General features: G+C 39.4%; 2 protein-coding genes across 2 annotated transcripts; one reads left to right on the forward strand and one right to left on the reverse strand.

The window, feature by feature from the left end:
• The first annotated feature begins 12336 nt into the window (after window positions 1-12336).
• LOC145061542 (Pentatricopeptide repeat (PPR) superfamily protein) lies at window positions 12337-18575 on the forward strand. Its single transcript, XM_079009054.1, has 2 exons — window positions 12337-15125; window positions 16923-18575. Exon 1 carries the CDS (start codon window positions 12761-12763, stop codon window positions 15083-15085), a length of 2325 nt encoding a protein of 774 aa, XP_078865180.1. The 5' UTR covers window positions 12337-12760; the 3' UTR covers window positions 15086-15125; window positions 16923-18575.
• LOC145061543 (serine/threonine-protein kinase STY17-like) lies at window positions 15196-17537 on the reverse strand. Its single transcript, XM_079009055.1, has 4 exons — window positions 17213-17537; window positions 16285-16795; window positions 15606-15748; window positions 15196-15502 (listed from the first exon to the last, which is right to left on the reverse strand). The coding sequence occupies exons 1-4, from the start codon at window positions 17462-17464 to the stop codon at window positions 15320-15322; spliced, it is 1089 nt and encodes a 362-aa protein (XP_078865181.1). The 5' UTR covers window positions 17465-17537; the 3' UTR covers window positions 15196-15319.
• Window positions 18576-19177: the final 602 nt, after the last annotated feature.

Here is a 19177-nt window from a genome sequence, read left to right on the forward strand (position 1 = left end):
ACTCCACTGATCGAAGTCAAGAGTTCTGTGACCATTGAGCCAATTAATCATGATTTACCAATTGAAAATTTTGAATTTGGTCAATGTTCTCAAAGTCCTAACTTCTCAAGTTTGGATGAATCGAGTCACTATTTTTCAAAATCCTCAAAAGATTCTAATAAACCACAATTAAATATCACTGACTGCGGTTCTCCTAAGACCAAAGCAAAAAGAGTTTTTAAAGAAGAATTTCGCTCTCGAGGCAAGCAACGAGAAATTTGCTCAAAAGTTAAGAAATCTGTGAAATGTCCTAAGTCAAAAAGTCCTGAGAAGTTTACTTTTTCAAATTATCATTTCAAGAAAACTGTTTCCAAGAAAACAAAAAAATGGAGTTCACTGTTTCTGACAATACTCAAAAAATATCCAAACATGAGGATAAGTCTTTTCGTTCAAATGGATTTCAAATCTATTCTATCAATGATCCAAAATGGAAAGGTATCTTACCTACTCCAACCTTTTCAATGTCAAAATCTCAAAAATGGAAAGGAATTTTGCCACCTCCGGCACTCAAAAGGTCATCTAAAATGTTTAAGAAATCACATCACAAAAGCTCTGCACGTGCCTTCACATCTGCCAGACTGGCACAAAACATCTTTTCAAAATACACAAACAAAAGGGTCAAATCTGACAATCCCCGAAATGGACAAAAACATACTTTTTCTTCAAAACCTCAGACCAGGTCAAATGTCAGGGAAAATGACAAAAAGTTCTCTTGTCAATGTCGATGTAAAAGAATTCAAAGAACTTCCAACACCCAGGATTTCAGGGTCAATCCTAATCTCTCCAAAAGTACTCGTAATTACTCACAATCTCACAAAACTCCAAAGAACTTCAAACACCCGGGACTTGGCTTGAAAGTTGACTTGAAATCTGTCCCTGCCACCTCGCATCATGCATCGATTAACACATCGTATGTGACCTCGGGCTCCAAACTCACTTAGGTGCCCAAATTAACCACTTAGTTTTTGTAGGCTTTGTGCAAGGAGGATCAAGAAGAAGAATGGTTGTTCGACAGTGCGTGCTCCTTGCACATGACCGGAAGGTTAGAGTACCTTCGGGATTTCAGGCCTATATGCAATGGTGGAAGTGTCACTTTTGGAAACAATGCAAATGGCATCATATGATGCTACGATGTTCTCACCACTGGGAACTTTTCCATTCAGAAGGTTGCTTATGTAGAAAGCCTTAAACACAATCTCATCAGTGTTGGCCAACTATGTAAAGCAGGTCATCGAGTGGAGTTTGATGATCAATTTTGTTACATAATGACAAGTGACAGAAGCACTTGCTTAATCCAGTCACGCTCCGAAGGCACAATGTATCCTCTGGATATCTCTCTCATCATTGGTAAACCGTAGCTGTGTTTTCTTTCTAAAGCTGTATCCGAAGTCAGCTGGCTATGGCATCGCAAGCTAGCTCATCTCAACTTCATATACATCAACAATCTGGTCACTGGAGAGCTTGTCCGCGGTCTCCCTATTCTCAAATTCAGCAACGATACTCTCTATCCAGCTTGTGAATGTGGAAACCAAGTCAAAGAAAATCACCCTCTGATAATGGATTCGTCTATTTTAGAACCACTGGAATTATTGCACATTGATCTCTGCGGTCCTTCAACTGTAGCCAGCCTCCACCACAAGAAATACATACTGCTTATTGGTGATGACTTCACTCGCTTCACATGGGTCTTCTTCCTCAGACTCAAATCTGAAACACCGCAGATTCTCATAAACTTCATCAAGGAAATAGAACTTCAGATCAAGCTTCCAGTCAAACGCATCCGCAGTGATAATGGAACCGAGTTCACTAATCATCTTCTCAACAGTTTCTTGGTGTCCAAGGGTATTTCTCACAACTTCTCAACACACTACACTCCGCAACAAAATGGTGTCGTAGAAAGAAGAAACCGCACATTAGTAGAAGTAGCCAGATCCATGCTTAACTTCGCCCACCTTCCTCTCTACTTCTGGGCTGAAGCTGTAGCAACTGCATGCTTTGTCCAAAACCGAAGCATTGTATGCAAACGTCTCAACAAAACACCATACGAAGGTCTTAACAACCGCAATCCGAATGTTCGTTTCTTTCATATTTTTGGGTGTAGATGCTTCGTGATCAACAACAAAGATCAGCTTAATAAATTTTCACCTAAGTCTGATGAAGGCATCTTCCTTGGTTACTCCACTAACAAGGATGCTTATCGAGTGCTTATCAGGCGTACAAGGCTAATCATTGAAAGCTTCGATGTGAATTCGATGATTCTCACATCCGCGATGCCCCTTCATCCACTGAAACCACCGCAATCATGGAATGTGACATTCCTGCCTCTTCTGGTCCTTTAAATCTAGTAGAAGTCAATTATGATGATCTCTTCGAACCTGTTGAAATGGAAAAACTATCTGAAGTTCTTGTGTCTCCAGCAGCTCAACAACAACATGCTGACATTTTTGGACCATCTCCATCCGAAGCAGTATCTTTCAATTCTTCAACCTCTCCGGTTGAGGGGGAAAACTCTACTCCAGATCTAGCCGCAACCATTGAGGTTCCAGTACTTGATGTTGTTCAAATTCCTGTCCAAAGAGAAGCATTACCATCAAACGTATCTTCGGATTCGGATGATGAACTCATAGAGAATATTGACACTAGAACCGATCCACAAATTGTCACTCTCCCACCCACAATCCAGGGGGAACCCTCTCAGGTTCCAGATAGACTCCCTTCAACAATCCAGGGGAACCCATCAAAGAAAATGTCTCTCTCACTCCAACAAGTCAGGATGACTCAGCAGGCTGTTCTCAAATTCAAGGGGAACTTCCTCCCCACTTCGAAACAACCTCTGATATTGAAAACATTCCTTCAACCCCAGTTGTTGATCATCCGATGCCTCGTCTACATGTATGGACGAAGGATCACCCACCAAGCCAAATTCTTGGTAATCCGTTCGCAGGTATCCAAACTCGATCTGCCAAAGATTTATCTGATCGTTGTCACTATGCAGCATTTATGTCCGCAGTCGAGCCTCGATCTATCAAAGAAGCTTTATTGGAACCAGATTGGATTTCTGCAATGCAAGAAGAACTGGAAGAATTTGAAAGAAACAAAGTGTGGCAACTTGTTCGCATTCCACGAGGTCATACTATTGTTGGTACAAGATGGGTTTTCAAGAACAAGCTAGATGAATCCGGTGCGGTTATCAGAAATAAGGCAAGGCTAGTTGCTAAAGGTTATAGCCAACTGGAAGGTGTTGACTATGATGAGACATACGCTCCGGTAGCTAGAATGGAAGCAATCAGAATCTTCTTAGCATATGCCTCTCACAAAAACATCAAAGTACACCAAATGGACGTCAAAAGTGATTTTCTCAATGGGGAATTAAAAGAAGAGGGTTATCTTCAACAACCTCCCGGATTTGAAAGTATAGAGTTCCCTGATCACTGCTACAAACTTCAGAAAGCTGTCTACGGTCTGAAACAAGCCCATAGAGCTTGGTATGAAACTCTTTCTAAATTCTTAGTCTCTTCAGGATACAAAAGAGGAGTGATTGATCCCACACTATTTAGAAAAGTACATGGGACTCACCTTATGCTTGTACAAATATATGTGGATGATATCATCTTCGGGTCATCTGATCAAGGAATGGTGGATGAATTTGCTAAGCTCATGACAAACAAATTTCAAATGAGCATGAATAGAGAGATTAACTTCTTTCTAGGTCTTCAAGTCAAACAAATTCAGCAAGGAATATTCATTCATCAAGAGAAATACACCACTGAACTTCTGAAGAAATACTCTATGGACAACTGCTCTTCGGCTAAGGTTCCTATGGCCTTCGAATATAAGATCTCTGCTGATCCCTCTGGTGAATCTGTGGATCACAAGACTTATAGAGGTATCATTGGTTCGCTAATGTATCTCACCGCAAGCAGACCTAACATCGTCTTCGCAACCGGTGTGTGTGCAAGGTACCAGGCTGACCCAAAAGTGTCACACATGATCGCAGCCAAACAAATTCTTCGGTACCTAAAAGGAAGCAAATCTCTGGGTCTATGGTACCCCGCAGGCAATGACTTCAGTCTTCAAGCATTTACTGATGCGGATCATGCTGGATGCAAACTTGATTGAAAAAGTACATCTGATGGATGTCAATTTTTAGGAGGATGACTTGTCAGCTGGTCCTCGAGAAAACAAAGTTGTGTTTCGTTATCTACCGCTGAAGCAGAATACGTGGCCGCAGCCAGCTGTTGTTCTCAAGTCCTTTGGATGAAGACACAATTGTTAGACTACGGATACAGGATGCTGCGAATACCAATTTACTGTGACTCTGAAAGTGCCATAACGATCTCTCATAATCCTATTCAGTACTCCAAGACTAAACATATTGAGCTACAGTATCATTTCATCAAAGACCATATTCTGAAAGGTAATATTGAACTCATCTTTGTTCCTACTCATGAAGAGATTGCTGATGTTTTTACAAAAGCACTTGACTCTACAAAACTCAATGTATTCCTACAAATGTTGGGAATGATGAATCCAGAACCAAAATTCTTTTTGAATTAACTCGTACCGTAGACCTTCCTGGTCCCCATTGCGGTCCTTACTGAAAATTATTTATAATAGATGTTTTAGGAACATCACCTGTTCTACAGTTGATGTACCGCAACCATATATTATATCTATCTTTCATGGGTCCTTCTTGTTTGTGTTTACTAATTTTTGTATAAGTGCTTCTCTCAGCTTCTCACTGCAGTCTTTACCTTGGTCATCCGCGATGACATTTCCAACCGCAATGAAGTTTTCATCCGCAATTTTCGTGATAATATCTCAACTGCTTTATCAACATGAAAACCTTTGTGTGCTATTTAATGATCCTTCATTAAATAAAATAAAACATTCTCCTCATAAACTGTCATCTTTTCTTTCTGAGTAATTCTTTTATCAGACCTATTTTAGGGATGATGACAAAAAGAACATATTTCCAATAAAGTCATCCTTAATTTGTCCTTTCCTCTCCCAAACACGTCCCATCCATTACCTCTTCCTCTCCCATCACCCCCACGATTACCTGACGTATAAACATGCGTCTGACTTTACATTAAATGCAAACCCCTTTTGGAAAACTCTCAAAATCTTTTACAATCCGTTTTAATATCTATGGCTGAGATTCAATCCAAAATTCATTGATTCCCCCCAAAAACCCCAATCGACGTTTTACCCTACTCTACCATTTACCTAGGGTAACTTCTTTTTCTCATCCTTTTATAAACTCATCTTTTTCACTAAATTCACTTTTCGCTTTCTGAATATCGATTATTCCCTCTCAAAACAATCAAGAATTTTGTGTTCTACTTCTTCTTCAAACACTCTTCAACTTCAACAATGGTGAAATTAGGAGTTTCAAAGAAGCAATCCAAGGCTTCTGGTTTGGTGAATCCCACAGGCTCAGATTCTCCTTCAATCGCATCAAGCAATTTCAGGGCAGTGTTTGAAGATCATCCTTCATACAATGCTCTCATCAAGCTCATGATCAAGTTTCTCAAGAACCACCCTCTGTTTGGTCCATTTGATGCATTTACAGACGTTGTCCCATTTTCTACTCTCTTCAAGAGCGCCTTTTCTGCCTATCGTCCACTGGAAAACCCTCAAGAAGTTCATCTCAATCTCATTAACGGTTCTTTGGTCATCTTGTCCAAAGAAAAGTTCCTCACAGCCATTAATCTTCTAGTTCATCCATCCATCAAATTCTTTTCACCATCAATGGCTGACATCACATCCGCACTCTACCAGATGGGATATCAGAAACCAATTCGAGGAGTTGGTGAATTCAAAAAGAACCAGCTGCCTGCGGTTTGGCAGTTTGTGTGCCACGTTGTCATCCGCTGCCTATCCGGCAAAACCGGAGGCATTGACAACATGGGACTCAAGCTCTTGGAATTGGTATGGAGCATCTTCACCGGACACAACGTCAACTATGAGAAAATCCTTTGGGATGATTTCATTCAGTATATTCCCAAGGAGCACCTGAAGGAAAACCCAACCGAGCTCACATTTGCAAGATTTTGGTCTCTCTGCATATCAAACCTACATGTTGACGTTGGGATAGATATGGGTAGTGACATCAACTTCTTTGTCACTAAGGATCTCAAAAGGTACCTCCCTTCTTCTGATTAAACTCTTTTTGGACCGATCCGCAGACTTCCCATTCATATCCTTTCTTCTCTTGGTCCTGAGACTGCTGATGTCTCAGACCACATTGAGGCTACGGAGGGTATTGCCCCATACCCTTCAACCCCACCTCTTCCATTTGCAGCCGTTAACCCTAAGGGTACCGCAGTCCCCTCTGCCACTACATTATCCAATCTTTCTCAAAGAAGAAAGCTATTGTCCAAGAAGAAACAAAGAACACCTAAGAAGGATGCTCCCAAACCAACTGTACCCACCAAGAAACGCAAAACCAAACCAACCACTGTATCTAGCAGTGATTCAGAAGAGGACAAGCAACCGATATCTGTCCTCAAGAAAAGAAACCACCACTACCTCTAGCCATATGCGTGACCGGACCGATGCTGAAGCCTCTCAAAAGGCTCCATTAGTCCTTGGGGTGGCCGCAGACCCATTCATCACCACCATCATCTTTCAGTCAGACTTAGAAAGTGATTCTGATTCTGATTCTAATCATCATGGAGACACCCCTCCGGTATCACCCCAAAGGGATGATACTGGTTCTCGCCCTAAGGTCTCCAGGGCTTCCCGACTGCATTTGTTTTCTCTTGAGGAGTTGCCCTCCATCCTTAATTCTGTCACCCAAACACTGCAAATACATTCCCATCCGCAGGGCAATTCTTCAGCCCATGCCAGAACTGAGTTGAGGCCAGACTTGACCACGGGTCAAGGAGACTGAGGACACTTAGGAAATCCTACTCTGCTTTCATCTTTTACAGGTGGTTTAGGCACGGTGAGCACTAATGTGCTAGTATTCGTGAATCCAAGGGACACTTTGGTGCGAAATAAAGGAATTGACGGAAGTAACTCTAGCGATTCTTGGAGTAGTTATCAGCCAACAACCGCAGCTGAAATCAAAAAGTATGAAGCCTTCCGACGAGCTTTCCAAGCCCGCAAGGAGCAACAAATCAAGCAGCGGCAGCAAAAAGAACAGGAGATCCAGTCAGTTGCTAAGTATTGGGAAAATGCAATCAGTAATGCCCATACTGTAGCAACCATTCAAAAGGTTCAACACTGGATGAATGAAATGGCAGAAACACTTCTCAAAGCACAAGCTTCAGGTGCACCCGCAGGTCCCTCCAAAGTTCCTCCTACTCCAACTTCCATCCCAGTCAATCCATCACAAGATGAAGAACCCGCAATCTCAATCAGCCCTGCTCCTACTTTTGGTCTGGATGATGATGACATTCAGGAGGTGAGCAGACCCTCTCCTTCAGATGATGACTTCATGATGTTCGATGAAGCTGAAGAATCTAATGGTTCCCATCACTCCACCTCCAAACCCAAAAAGAAGAAAAAGAAGAATGCGGTGACCAGAAAAGAATTCCTATCTCTTCAAGCCAAAGTCGATCGGATCTTGGTTGCGGTTCAGTCAACTCAACCGCAACCTGAAGACACTCCAGGACCTCAGTCTCTGATTGAAATAATAGAGCATCTAGAAACTAGGGAACGCATGGCTGCTGAACGTATCTCTCTTAAAGTAAAGATGGGGATCCGGTCCCTTGACAACAACCGTAAGGCTGACCACAAAGAATTCTTGGTTGTAGCAGAACGTCTCATCTCGGAGGTGACTGTAATCAAAACTGATTTCCAGGCTGCCATCGCGGATCAAGCTTCTCAGTCTCAGAAAGTTATAGATGAGACTCATAATGCTTATGAGTCCACTATATATGTTCTTCAAACGACAATCAACAGACTGCAGAAATCTCTTTCCTCCAACTTCCATGGCCCTGAGATCCTCCAACTTACCAAAGAAATCCACAAGTTGCTCTTTAGCTCCTCCACTCCCACCAATTCCCAATTAGCAGAGCTCCTAAAAGCTCAATTCCAAGACGTTTTCGCCAAAGTAGATGGACTTCAGCAATGGCTTGAGGAAGCACCTGCGCTGCATTCCTCAATAGGGGGAAGTAAAGAAGAAGAAGAAGTCCATCACTCTGATAATGCCCTTCATCAAAGTCCCCCCCATCATCAATAACAAAATTCCCACACCGCAACCCTCACCAAAATCATCTCCCAAAAAGCCTGTAACTCCTCCTCACTTCAAAAATCTTGAGGAAAACATGTCCTCACCAAGCCCAACTGATTCCCCTACCACAACCCAAAAGAAAAGAGACCGGAGGTCAGCTAAACTTGCTGAAGAAATCTGGAGGCTAAGTGGTTTTGACACTCTCATAGATGAAACCCTTATCAAATCTTGGGTCAATCCTCACCGAAGGCTGCTAGATGAAGATCATACTCCCCATCTCACTTATGCAGAACCTCCTTCGGATGGCTACTGGGATGTTCCCATTTCACCTAATGCCAAATACTTTACAGTATTTGAGAAGTTTGACCAAAGTCTTCCTAATGCCAAGAGACTGCCTATGGAGTTTAAAAGACTTGCTCAATTCTTTACTAAACACTCCTCTCCCATAGAGCACATATGGTCCAATGACAGGCCATCCGCAGTTGTGAACTACAAGCCTCGGAGATTCATGAAAGCTGAATTCTTCCAGTACACCCTCACCTGAAGGGGACATGACTATGTCCGCACTCAAGCAGACTTTACCCACATGAATCCGGAAGAAGTGTTTCTCATAGCCAACGTGTTTCGGAACAAGGCTGAGAAGCATCCAAAAATGAAGACTGCACTTGATCGGGTCAACAACTTCTTGAGAGAAACGGTGTGCGACTTTTCCAAAATTGATGCGGACATCTATCCCATCATCTCCAAGAAATTTGATCTTCCACCTCTCGACCCCGCACCTATGCCCACCGAAGGCTTTGCTGAAAGATCACTAGGTGCAACTAACTTCCCAGAACTTGGCATCATTTTCAAAAGGAAAATCGACAATGTCAAATATTTTATTCCCATAAGTGCCATGAACCGTCTGCCCAAGAAACAACTTGACATCTGCCGGACCGCAGTTGAAAGATCGAAGTATACTACCGTAGAAGTCAAGTTCGAGATTACAAGAAGAATTACATGGCTGGAAAACGTCAGGAAGTTCTGGTGGATTTTGATCAAGTTCCTCAAACTTGATAGCTAAACCAAAGTTAAAGAGGTCACTTAGGGGGAAATTGTTGAATTATTGAAGTGACCCTATTGAACTTAGCTACCGCAACCATCTCTCTACTACAACCACATCAGCACCCGGAGTCAGCTACCGCGGTCATTAGCTAGATTACTTTATTTGTCTTTTGTGTAATACACTCTATTATCCTGTATTCCTTGCATGGCTGCTTATAGAGTTGTAATCTAGTGTAGTTCTATGTCTCTATAAATAGAGACACATTCTTCTGTAATGTTTACCTCTCCTATTTATTTCACTGATAACTTATGCATTTCTTCTAAAGTTATCATTCTATCGCTCTTCACTCTCCACTTCTTACTTAAACATATCTGATTATAATCACTCGTCGGAGCAAGTCCTTGTGACTTATTCACTAAGTTTGATCTCATTTACTAACATTGGTTTGAATGCATTCCAAGTTATGAATCAACTTATGTGTATTCTTGATATAACAACTGTTGTCATTTACATTACTTTACTTTCCGCATCTAACTCGCTAACTTCTAACTATTAATATTATTGTTGAGCTAACAGATCCTTCGAGATTAACTATTCCGCTATATACTTGATCTAACCATCTTGTTCAAGTGTGTCTCAAAGTTTTTCTCTCAACAGTTTATGTATTCAATGTAATTGGTTGAGTTTACCATGATTGCTATGATACAATGGTTGTGATACTATACATGACGTCGTCCACCCCCAAACGTTTCCGCCGTTCCGGTTTGGGGGTGTGACAGATTGGTATCAGAGTCCTTGTTTATAGTGAACTAAGTATACCGAACCTTACATGGTATACAACTATAAACACTAAGGAGCTGAAGCGCTCTGAAACTAAAAGTATATTTTCAAAATATAAGTATTTTATAAGAAATATAATTATATAAATATACATACTTAACAGAACCAGAGTCATAGGTAGAACAAAAAAAAAAGTATTTGGATGTTGGACACTATGGTTAAACCTGGACGGTTATGTAATCATGTCTAGGGTCAATATAGCCTGATCAACTATATTTACTCGAGACATGACCAACATGTGCTTGGGAGTGACTGTAGTGTTGCAGCAACTATATTATTAAGAGACTTTTGAGTGGTATTCATTAAAATATGAGGTTTCAAATGCATGAGGTGTTTGCAAATTTTTATGGGGGTTTCAAATGCATGAGGTTCAAGAAAAAATGATAGCTTTATAAGTATGCATGATATAGATAGATAGATATAGATATAGATAGATATTATGTTTTTTAGAAATATTTTTTTAATTAAAATTTTTACATATACAGTTGAAGTTGTTATAATATTTGACAAAATTGCAAAAATGTCCCTATGGTTGTCAATATGTGGTTTTTGTCCGAAAGGTTTGATGATGTATCAATTGTCCAATTTTGGATCTAATGATTTTCGTCCATATACACTTAAAATTACTTTCATGCCCTTATAGTTTATTTTATTTTATTTTTTATTTTTTATAATCCTTAAATTATTAATTAGCCCCACAAACCCCATCTCCACCGTCCTCTCGATCCCTTGCTTTGTTTGAAACCACTGACAACCACCATTGCCAACTCACTTCTTGCCAATATATAAACTTAGGGATGAGCATCGAAACCGGCCCGGCCCGAACCGGAACCGGCCCAGGAACCGAACTTGGTGGAAAATAAGAACCGAACCGGACTGCCGGTTCTATCGGTTCTTGTCGGGTCTTCAATGTCAGAACCGATCCTCGAGAAATAACAACATATTTTGAGAAATATTTCGGTTACGGTTTTGATTTTTGCCGATTCTACCGGTTCCCGGCTCCAAAAATACATAAGAATATCGTCCCAGTCCCGACCCGATCAGTTCTATCTGGTTTCGATTCCGGTTATGTCCGGTTCCTCGATCCAAATGCTCATCCCTATATAAACCAACTACCCATAAATCACACTCAATGCCTAGATCTATGCAAGGGGTGCTTAAACCTAAAAATTAAACCCAAATAGAATGCCCAAAACAAACCCATAAATTAAAATAAAAAATCATGGATGAAATCAAAACCCTAGAAACATAAATGCACAAGTGCACAAACCCGAAACCTAAATAGTAGAAAGGTGAAAGAGATGATGGTGATGAACAAACAACGACAACATTGATGAAATAACAAGGCGAGGCGATGATAAACAAACAAAGGCGGTGGTGGGAGGTAGGTCACCTCACTGGAGTTGCATATGGGTCGAAAGCCACCGTCACCAGAGTTTTCTAAGGTGTGGGTGGTGATGATAATTAGGAGACAGTGGGAGTTGGGTTTCTTGTTAGAGCTAGAGTTTTTAGAGCTTGTTGTAGCTGAAGGAGGACCATGATTCTTACTGAAGCTATAGTTTTCAAACCACTGTAGTCGCCTCCCATGTATTCGCAAGATATACGGTAACACGGTTCTTGCTGGAGCTAGGACACCGAGATCTGAAACCCCTAGTGAACATGGCGAAGTGTAGTACAATAATGGTGGTGATTTTTGAGCACCGACATAACAAAGAGTTAAGAGAGATACAAGAGAATGTTGGTTGGTGGTGGTGTTCTTACCTATAAACATTTATAGAGGGAGGGGGTCATGGTTCTATTGATTGATTGATATTGAGAGAGAGAGAGAGAGAGAGAGAGAGAGAGAGAGAGAGAGAGAGAGAGAGAGAGAGAGAGAGAGAGAGAGAGAGAGAGAGAGAGAGAGAGAGAGAGAGAGAGAGAGAGAGAGAGAGAGAGAGAGAGAGAGAGAGAGAGGATACTTGTTTAATTAAAATAATAAAAAAAATTATTTCATAGCAAATTCATGGTAAAAACACAAAAATATGTCTAGAGAGAGAGAGGTTTAAAAAAATTTTAAAAAAAAATTATTTCATAACATATTCATCATAAAAACACAAAAATATGTCTACCATAGGAACAATTAATTTATCACAAAACATTTTTACTAAAACCATCTAACTTTAGAACTCGATGGCCATTTTAGCAATCTTGTCTAAATATTTTAACTATATTTAACCCCGCATTTGGGTGCATATAACATTCCACAATACCGCCTGATCCCATAATCGAACTATTGCCATCATCGTTCAGATATAACGCACGATAACAAGAAGCCTAAAACTGAATCACTACATCTCGTTCATTGCATCCAATCTCTGTGTCTACGAAGCTACTGAATTTACTCCGGCACAGGCTACATTGGTGGTTAAGTAGCAGCAACTTCAAATGATTCGACCGCTGGTTTAAGCTCCTTATTCAAGTATACTAAGCAAACCAAAACCGTTTGTGACCTCTCAATTCTAACCTCTAAGCAGACTTTATGGTATTTCACCTAATTTGTCATCCCTTCATATTGGGTATGTCGATTATTGATCACTAAGTAGGTGTTTTATTTTCTGCCACCAAGTGTTTGATTAAATTCCCCTGAGAGCACTTATAGCAAAACTGCTGGGATGTTGGTACGAAAGTTGAGATATGGGAACTCAAAAGCTCTTTATGCCATTCAACGCTTCTTTTCTTGCAGTAATCTTAACCCTAACAGAGTACTGAGATGCCAGATTACAAGTTATTCTTGTCGCAACATGACATTTCATCAATCAGCTAACAACGCATTGGAAGTAGTGCCTGGAAATATCCATCCATGGCAATCTTTTTCAACCATAGCCAGCACAATCCTGGTCCAAGCTAGAGACCCTGCTAAGCTAAGTGAGGAGATACAAAACGCACTCGATGAACATAAACTTAATGAAGCTTGGAACTTACACGAACAACACATGAACATGGAAGGGTTTCCCAGAAAATCTGTTGTCAACAAGCTTCTCACAACTTCTTCCCAAAGTCTACAACTTCAGTACATCGAAAGGGCATATCATTTAGTAGAAAAAGCCATTGAAGAACACAAACAGAATTTGCTAGAAAAGACAACTCTCATATATCTATCACTATGTCTTGCAAAAGCCAATCTACCTGTTCATGCAGCAACTGTTTTAAGAAAGCTAGTAGAAACCCAACAGTTTCCTCCAGTCAATGCTTGTTCTGCTATATTAGCACACATGTCACTAACTCCTTCTGGTGCTTATCTGGCAGCTGAATTGGTTCTTGAGATTGGTTTTCTGTTTCAAGATGGAAGAGTGGACCCACGTAAAAAGATCAATGAAGAACTCATTGCAATGAAGCCGAATACAGCTGCTGTAAACATTGCTTTAGGGGGTTGTCTTTTGTTTGGGACAAATAGAAAAGCAGAGCAGCTTTTGGATATGATACCTCGAATTGGTGTGAAAACTGATGTCATCATGTTGATCATGATGGGGCATGTATATGAACAGAATGGAAGAAAAGAAGAGCTTAAAAAACTTAAAAGATACATTGATGAAGCCCATGATTTGAGTAATGTTCAGTTTAGAGAGTTTTATAATTGCTTGCTTTCTTGCCATTTGAAATTTGGGGATTTAGAATCTGCTTCTCAAATGGTTCTTGAAATGCTTAAGAAGGCAAAGAAAGCTCAAGATTCTCTTGGTGTTGCTACTTTTAGATTTGAAGCCAAGAAAATGGACAAATGTCCTCAAATAGAGTCTCAAGAGAGTTTGACTTTGACTCCTGAAAAGACAATGATACCCCAGACTTTGGATTATGAAGATTTTTGTGGAGATAGAAAGTTTCTAAAACTTGAAGAAGAAGCTAAAGAACTACTTAACATTTCAGTAATGAAGTTTCAGAACAAAAAGCAACTGATCACAACAAAACATGGCATTCTCCAACCAACAGACACAGTTTTTGTGAAACTAGTCAAAGGTTTCTTGGAAGCTAACAAGGTAAAAGATTTAGTTCAATTTCTAATCAAGGTAGAGAAAGAGGATTCCCCAGTTTCTCTTGATTCTTCTCCTTTGATTCAAGTTGTGAATTCATGCATTTCTCTTGGATGGTTAGATCACGCACATGACCTGCTCGATGAAATGCGCCTGAGTGGTTTCAAAACCGGATCTTCTGTTTATTCATCTCTTTTAAAAGCATACTGTAAAGAAAACAAAACACAAGAAGTAAAATCACTCCTTAGAGATTCACGTAAATGTGGGGTCCAGCTAGATGCTAGTTGCTACAAAGCACTGATTGAATCCCATGTGATTGATGAAGACACTCAAGGAGCTTTAAATCTGTTTAAAGAAATGAAAGAAGCTAAACTAGACAACACTAGTCAACATAGTCAACAAGAATTTGATATGTTAGTTCAAGGATGTGGAGGGAGTGGAGAAGCTAAACTAATGGCAAAGCTTCTACAAGAAATCAAAGAAGGACAAAAAGTCGATTGTGGTGTTCATGATTGGAACAATGTGATTCATTTCTTTTGTAGGAAGAAGATGATGCAAGATGCTGAAAAGGCTCTGAAAAAGATGAGGAGTTTAGGGTATACACCAAATGCTCAAACTTTTCATTCTTTAGTGACTGGATATGCTGCTGTTGGAGGGAAGTATACTGAGGTGACTGAACTTTGGGGTGAGATGAAGGTTCTTGGATTATATCATGGCATGAAGTTTGATCAAGAACTTTTGGATTCTGTTCTTTATACTTTTGTAAGAGGTGGATTTTTTATTCGGGCTAATGAAGTTGTTGAGATGATGGAAAAAGGGAAAATGTTTGTGGATAAGTATAAGTATCGAATGCTTTTTATGAAGTATCATAAAACGTTTTGTAAAGGGAAGACTCCTAAGTTTCAGACAGAGTCTCAGATAAGTAGGAGGGAGGCTGCGTTGACTTTCAAGAAATGGATTGGATTGTTTTGACTTTTTGACTTTTATTCCATCAGTCATCAAATTATATCAAGTAAGTTTCTTCTGTCCTTTTATGTCTTTTCCCCTTTATTAAAAAAAAAAATGGAACATTGTTGCATGAATTGGTAAAAGTAAGTGGAACATTTATATAAAATTATATGCTAAGTCTACAGTGGAGTGTTTCTAATAGCAAGGTACAATAAAATACAAGTATAAAAATGTTGGAAAAGTATTAAAAGGAAAATTCTATGGGGCATTAATAAATCTATCATAAATCATTGTCAAACCCCGGGTAATTGTACCAAAAGAAGGTCTATATTCAGGGTCTTCATCCCATGAGAGTTGAATCAGTTGAATTAAATCTTCGATGTTATCTTCATGCTCTGGAAGTGCTGGCCTTATCTTGCCCTCCCCAACTTGTAATGCAATCTGTTCCTCATTAAACACAAATGCACACCAACTGTTTGTTGAAAGTCCTAAATGAAGAAAGAATTAACTTGTGGTGATATGGTAGTGTGTTTTAGTTAAGTACCTTGGAGGGACCATAGTCTGTCTCTATGTATGGGTAATTGCCAGTTAGAAGCTCGTTAAGTATGATTCCGAAACTGAAAACATCACATTTTTCATCGTATGGCTCACTTCGAATCACCTCTGGGGCCATGTATACATATGTCCCTAAGAAAACAAAATATAAGTATTGTATTTTGTGTTTCGTAAGACTGTTTGAACTGTATTTGGCATGCAGTGGACCGTGACTGCGTCCGTGACCGAAGCCAATGGGACAAAAAATGCAAAATTTTGTCCTACCTAAAATGGTGAGACATGGATACGCTCTCGATTTCTCGTTTGTGCAAATGACGAAAATGTCCTTCTCATCCTCATCATCGAAAATAGCATTAGACAGCTTGTCTAGTCCGGTCTTGTATTTTATGACAAATGCAGCCCACGGCTGCATTTGTTACACTGGACAGTGCTAGACAAACTTTCTAAGGCTATTCTTGATGATGAGAATGAGGAGGGCATTTTCGTCTTTTTGCACAAACGGGAAATCGAACGCGAATCCATGTCCCACCTTTTTGGGTGAGACAAAAATTTGCATTTTTTTAGTCTCATTGACATCGGTCATAGTCCCAGTCTAATGCACACCAAACGTAGTATAAGACTGTTATGTCTTATCTTGTTATCCAAAGGAAGAAAGATGCAAGTCTAACCTGTTTCACCCGTAAATGCTTTTTCTTCATCCAACAAGAATCGCGCGTGCCCAAAATCCGCAACTCTCACATGAAACGCATCATCCATAAATATATTACTTGGTTTTAAATCCCTATGTATAATCATAGGCTTATGCTCATGTAAATACTGCATCCCTTGAGCAATCTCTAGTGCCTTGGCTAGTCTCTCTTCAAAAGGAGGAAGTGGGGTGACTCGTTCTTTCCTCCTCTTACCCGGACCATGTAGCCAATCCTTCAAAGTCATGTTCATGAATTCGGTAACCACCCACCCATGGTTCGGTGGGTCAAGACACGCACCCATTAGCCGGAGTACGTACGTGTGTCGTTGTCTTGATAGGGTTTCCACCTCTTGAGCAAAGAAGCTAACGCCACAATCGTTTAATCTGAAAAAGTCGGGAAATATGCACTTTACTGCGACTTCTAGGCCTCTCCATGTTGCTTTGTATATTTCCGCCGTGCTCCCTTGAGCTACTTTCTTGTGTAATTCAATCTTAAACCATGCAAAAACAATAAAATCAATCTCATAATATTATATTTGCTTTTTCTAATGTATTACTATAATAATACTGTGTTTGTTACACTGGACATGACTAGAGTCTACTAAACAAACTTTATAGGGTATTTCCAATCATGATGAGGTTATTTAAGTCTTTTACACAAGCGAGAGGTCAAGAAGGACACACTTTTACACCGTTTTGGATGGGACAAAAAAATTTCAATCTTCGTCTTAATAATAAAAGTTTTACATAGACTTGTTTAAACGAAGATTGCAAAAATTGTTATGACGTAGTTAGACAAACATTGGAATTTTTGTATCATTGATAAGCGAAGAAGCTCTCTAGACTATTTTCGATGACGAGGAGAGTATTTATGTCTTTTTACACAAATTAAGGGTTGATGTATGTACCTCATGTGGATCAATGTACCATCCGTTAAGCTTGGCTTGCTCGATGAGAGCTAAAAGATTGGTATTTTGTTGGACATTTGGTGGTGTTTGAGGATTTGTAGAAGCTTGAACAATGGCAGATGAGGAAGTAGGAGACGATTCTTGAGGGTTGTCTTTTTTGTTAATAATATGGTTCAAGAATCCGTTGTCTTGTGCTACTTGTAGACAGTATTTTAGGTAATCTTGTGTTCTTTCCAACCTTATCTTGTACATAGACTTTAATTCTTTCTCTTTCTTCACTTCTTTGTGTAGCTCTTCCACCTTTAAAATAATTTCACAACCCCAAAACCAAAATCACCAAATTTTTAAAGTAAAACCAATTTTTTTCCTTTTACTTTCTTTTAACAATTTTCTTAAAAAAACGATACGGATTGGTAAATCTACGACAACCATAAGATATTGATTATTATACACGACTAGACAAAGATATAACAATTGCAATATATTTGGTATGGAATGGAATGATAAATGCAAGAATGTCAATGATGCAAGAATTAAAACTTTTTTTTTCCATATAAAAGGTGGAAAATAGTTTGACAGGGACTCACTCTCGTTTTCTCATTTGTAAAAAATTATAAAAAAAGACATAAATGCCCTATTCCCATCATTGAAAATAGCATTCGACCATCGTATCTTGTCCCCTACACATTTACCTTTAACGAGCATCAACACAACATTGTTAATGATGTTGCATTTGTTACACCTTTTTGAGCGGGACAAAAAACTTACAACTTTGGTCCCATTGATATCAGTTTCAGTCTCAGTCTAATGCATACCAAACACAGTACAATATATTCTATTCTGCCCTGACATGCATAAGAAATAGGGGCAAAGGGTGTACCTGAAGTTCGAGTCTAGAGTTAGACTGACGAGGTGGCGAAGAAGCAATGGTAGGTTTTGTCATGCAATCGCCAAATGCACCACAAAATTTTGTTCGAGAACTTCTGGTTTTCAAGGCGGCAATAGCGGCGGTGTTTGGTTGCCCGGGGGAGGACATGTTGGCGGCAAGTGGGATGCTTTGGGGTGGTTGTCGGCTCATGAGGGGTGATTTTGGTTGAAATGCAAACAGGGGTAATAAGGTGGTGATTTTATGTGAAGATTTGGACAAAAGAGGTGCTTTCAAAAAGCCAGCAATGGGCGGAGGTTGTAATGAAAGGGGGTTTTGTTTTTAGCATTAACATTTCTGCCAATCCTATGTGAGTTTCTCCGCATGGTTGAGCCGGAGTTTGTGATCTTCATTTCGTTTTGACTTCTATTGCATTGGAAAACTACCACATCCATTTCCCAAAAAAAAAAAAAAAAAAAAAAAAAAAAAAAAAAAGAATCGATACAATGAAATTGAATTATTCAATATAGGCTCTCCAATGAAATTTTTTCTATGGATACAGTTTGTAACTTTCCAACATTTTTGTTATTGTGAATATAAGATACTTGTTTATTTACTTATTAAATTTATGGCTGAAAATAGTGCTTATAATTTTTATAAAAATTAGTGAAGCAAATGTAAATGGGTTTATATGTTAATAAAAGTTAAAATACCGTAATCCTCCTATCTTTAGTGTTTTTTTAATTTAAAATTTATTCACTTCTAAATTTTTTACTTCACTAAAGTTACTTCACTAAAGTTTCATATTAAAGTATCAATATTTTAGGGCAAAGGATATAAAAGCCCTTAAGTTTTTGGGAAATGTTCGGGTTTAACATTTGATATTTTTTGGGTTCGCTAAAGCCGAAAGTTTGCATAAAATTTTATATTTTTGTCATTTTAACATGTTAGCCGGTTGGGTAACTGATTACCTATACACATGGCAAGCCTCATATGTGTAGATCGGGCTGACGAAGTGCCATATAGGCGTGGTGGTGTCTTGCCAAAATTATACTTAAAAACGTAGCAGATTGGAAAGGAAAAGAGGACGGTAGAATTCA

Source organism: Lactuca serriola, chromosome 7 (assembly GCF_051521515.1).
Source record: "Lactuca serriola cultivar US96UC23 chromosome 7, Lser_US96UC23_V15, whole genome shotgun sequence".
Lineage (NCBI taxonomy): Eukaryota > Viridiplantae > Streptophyta > Magnoliopsida > Asterales > Asteraceae > Lactuca > Lactuca serriola.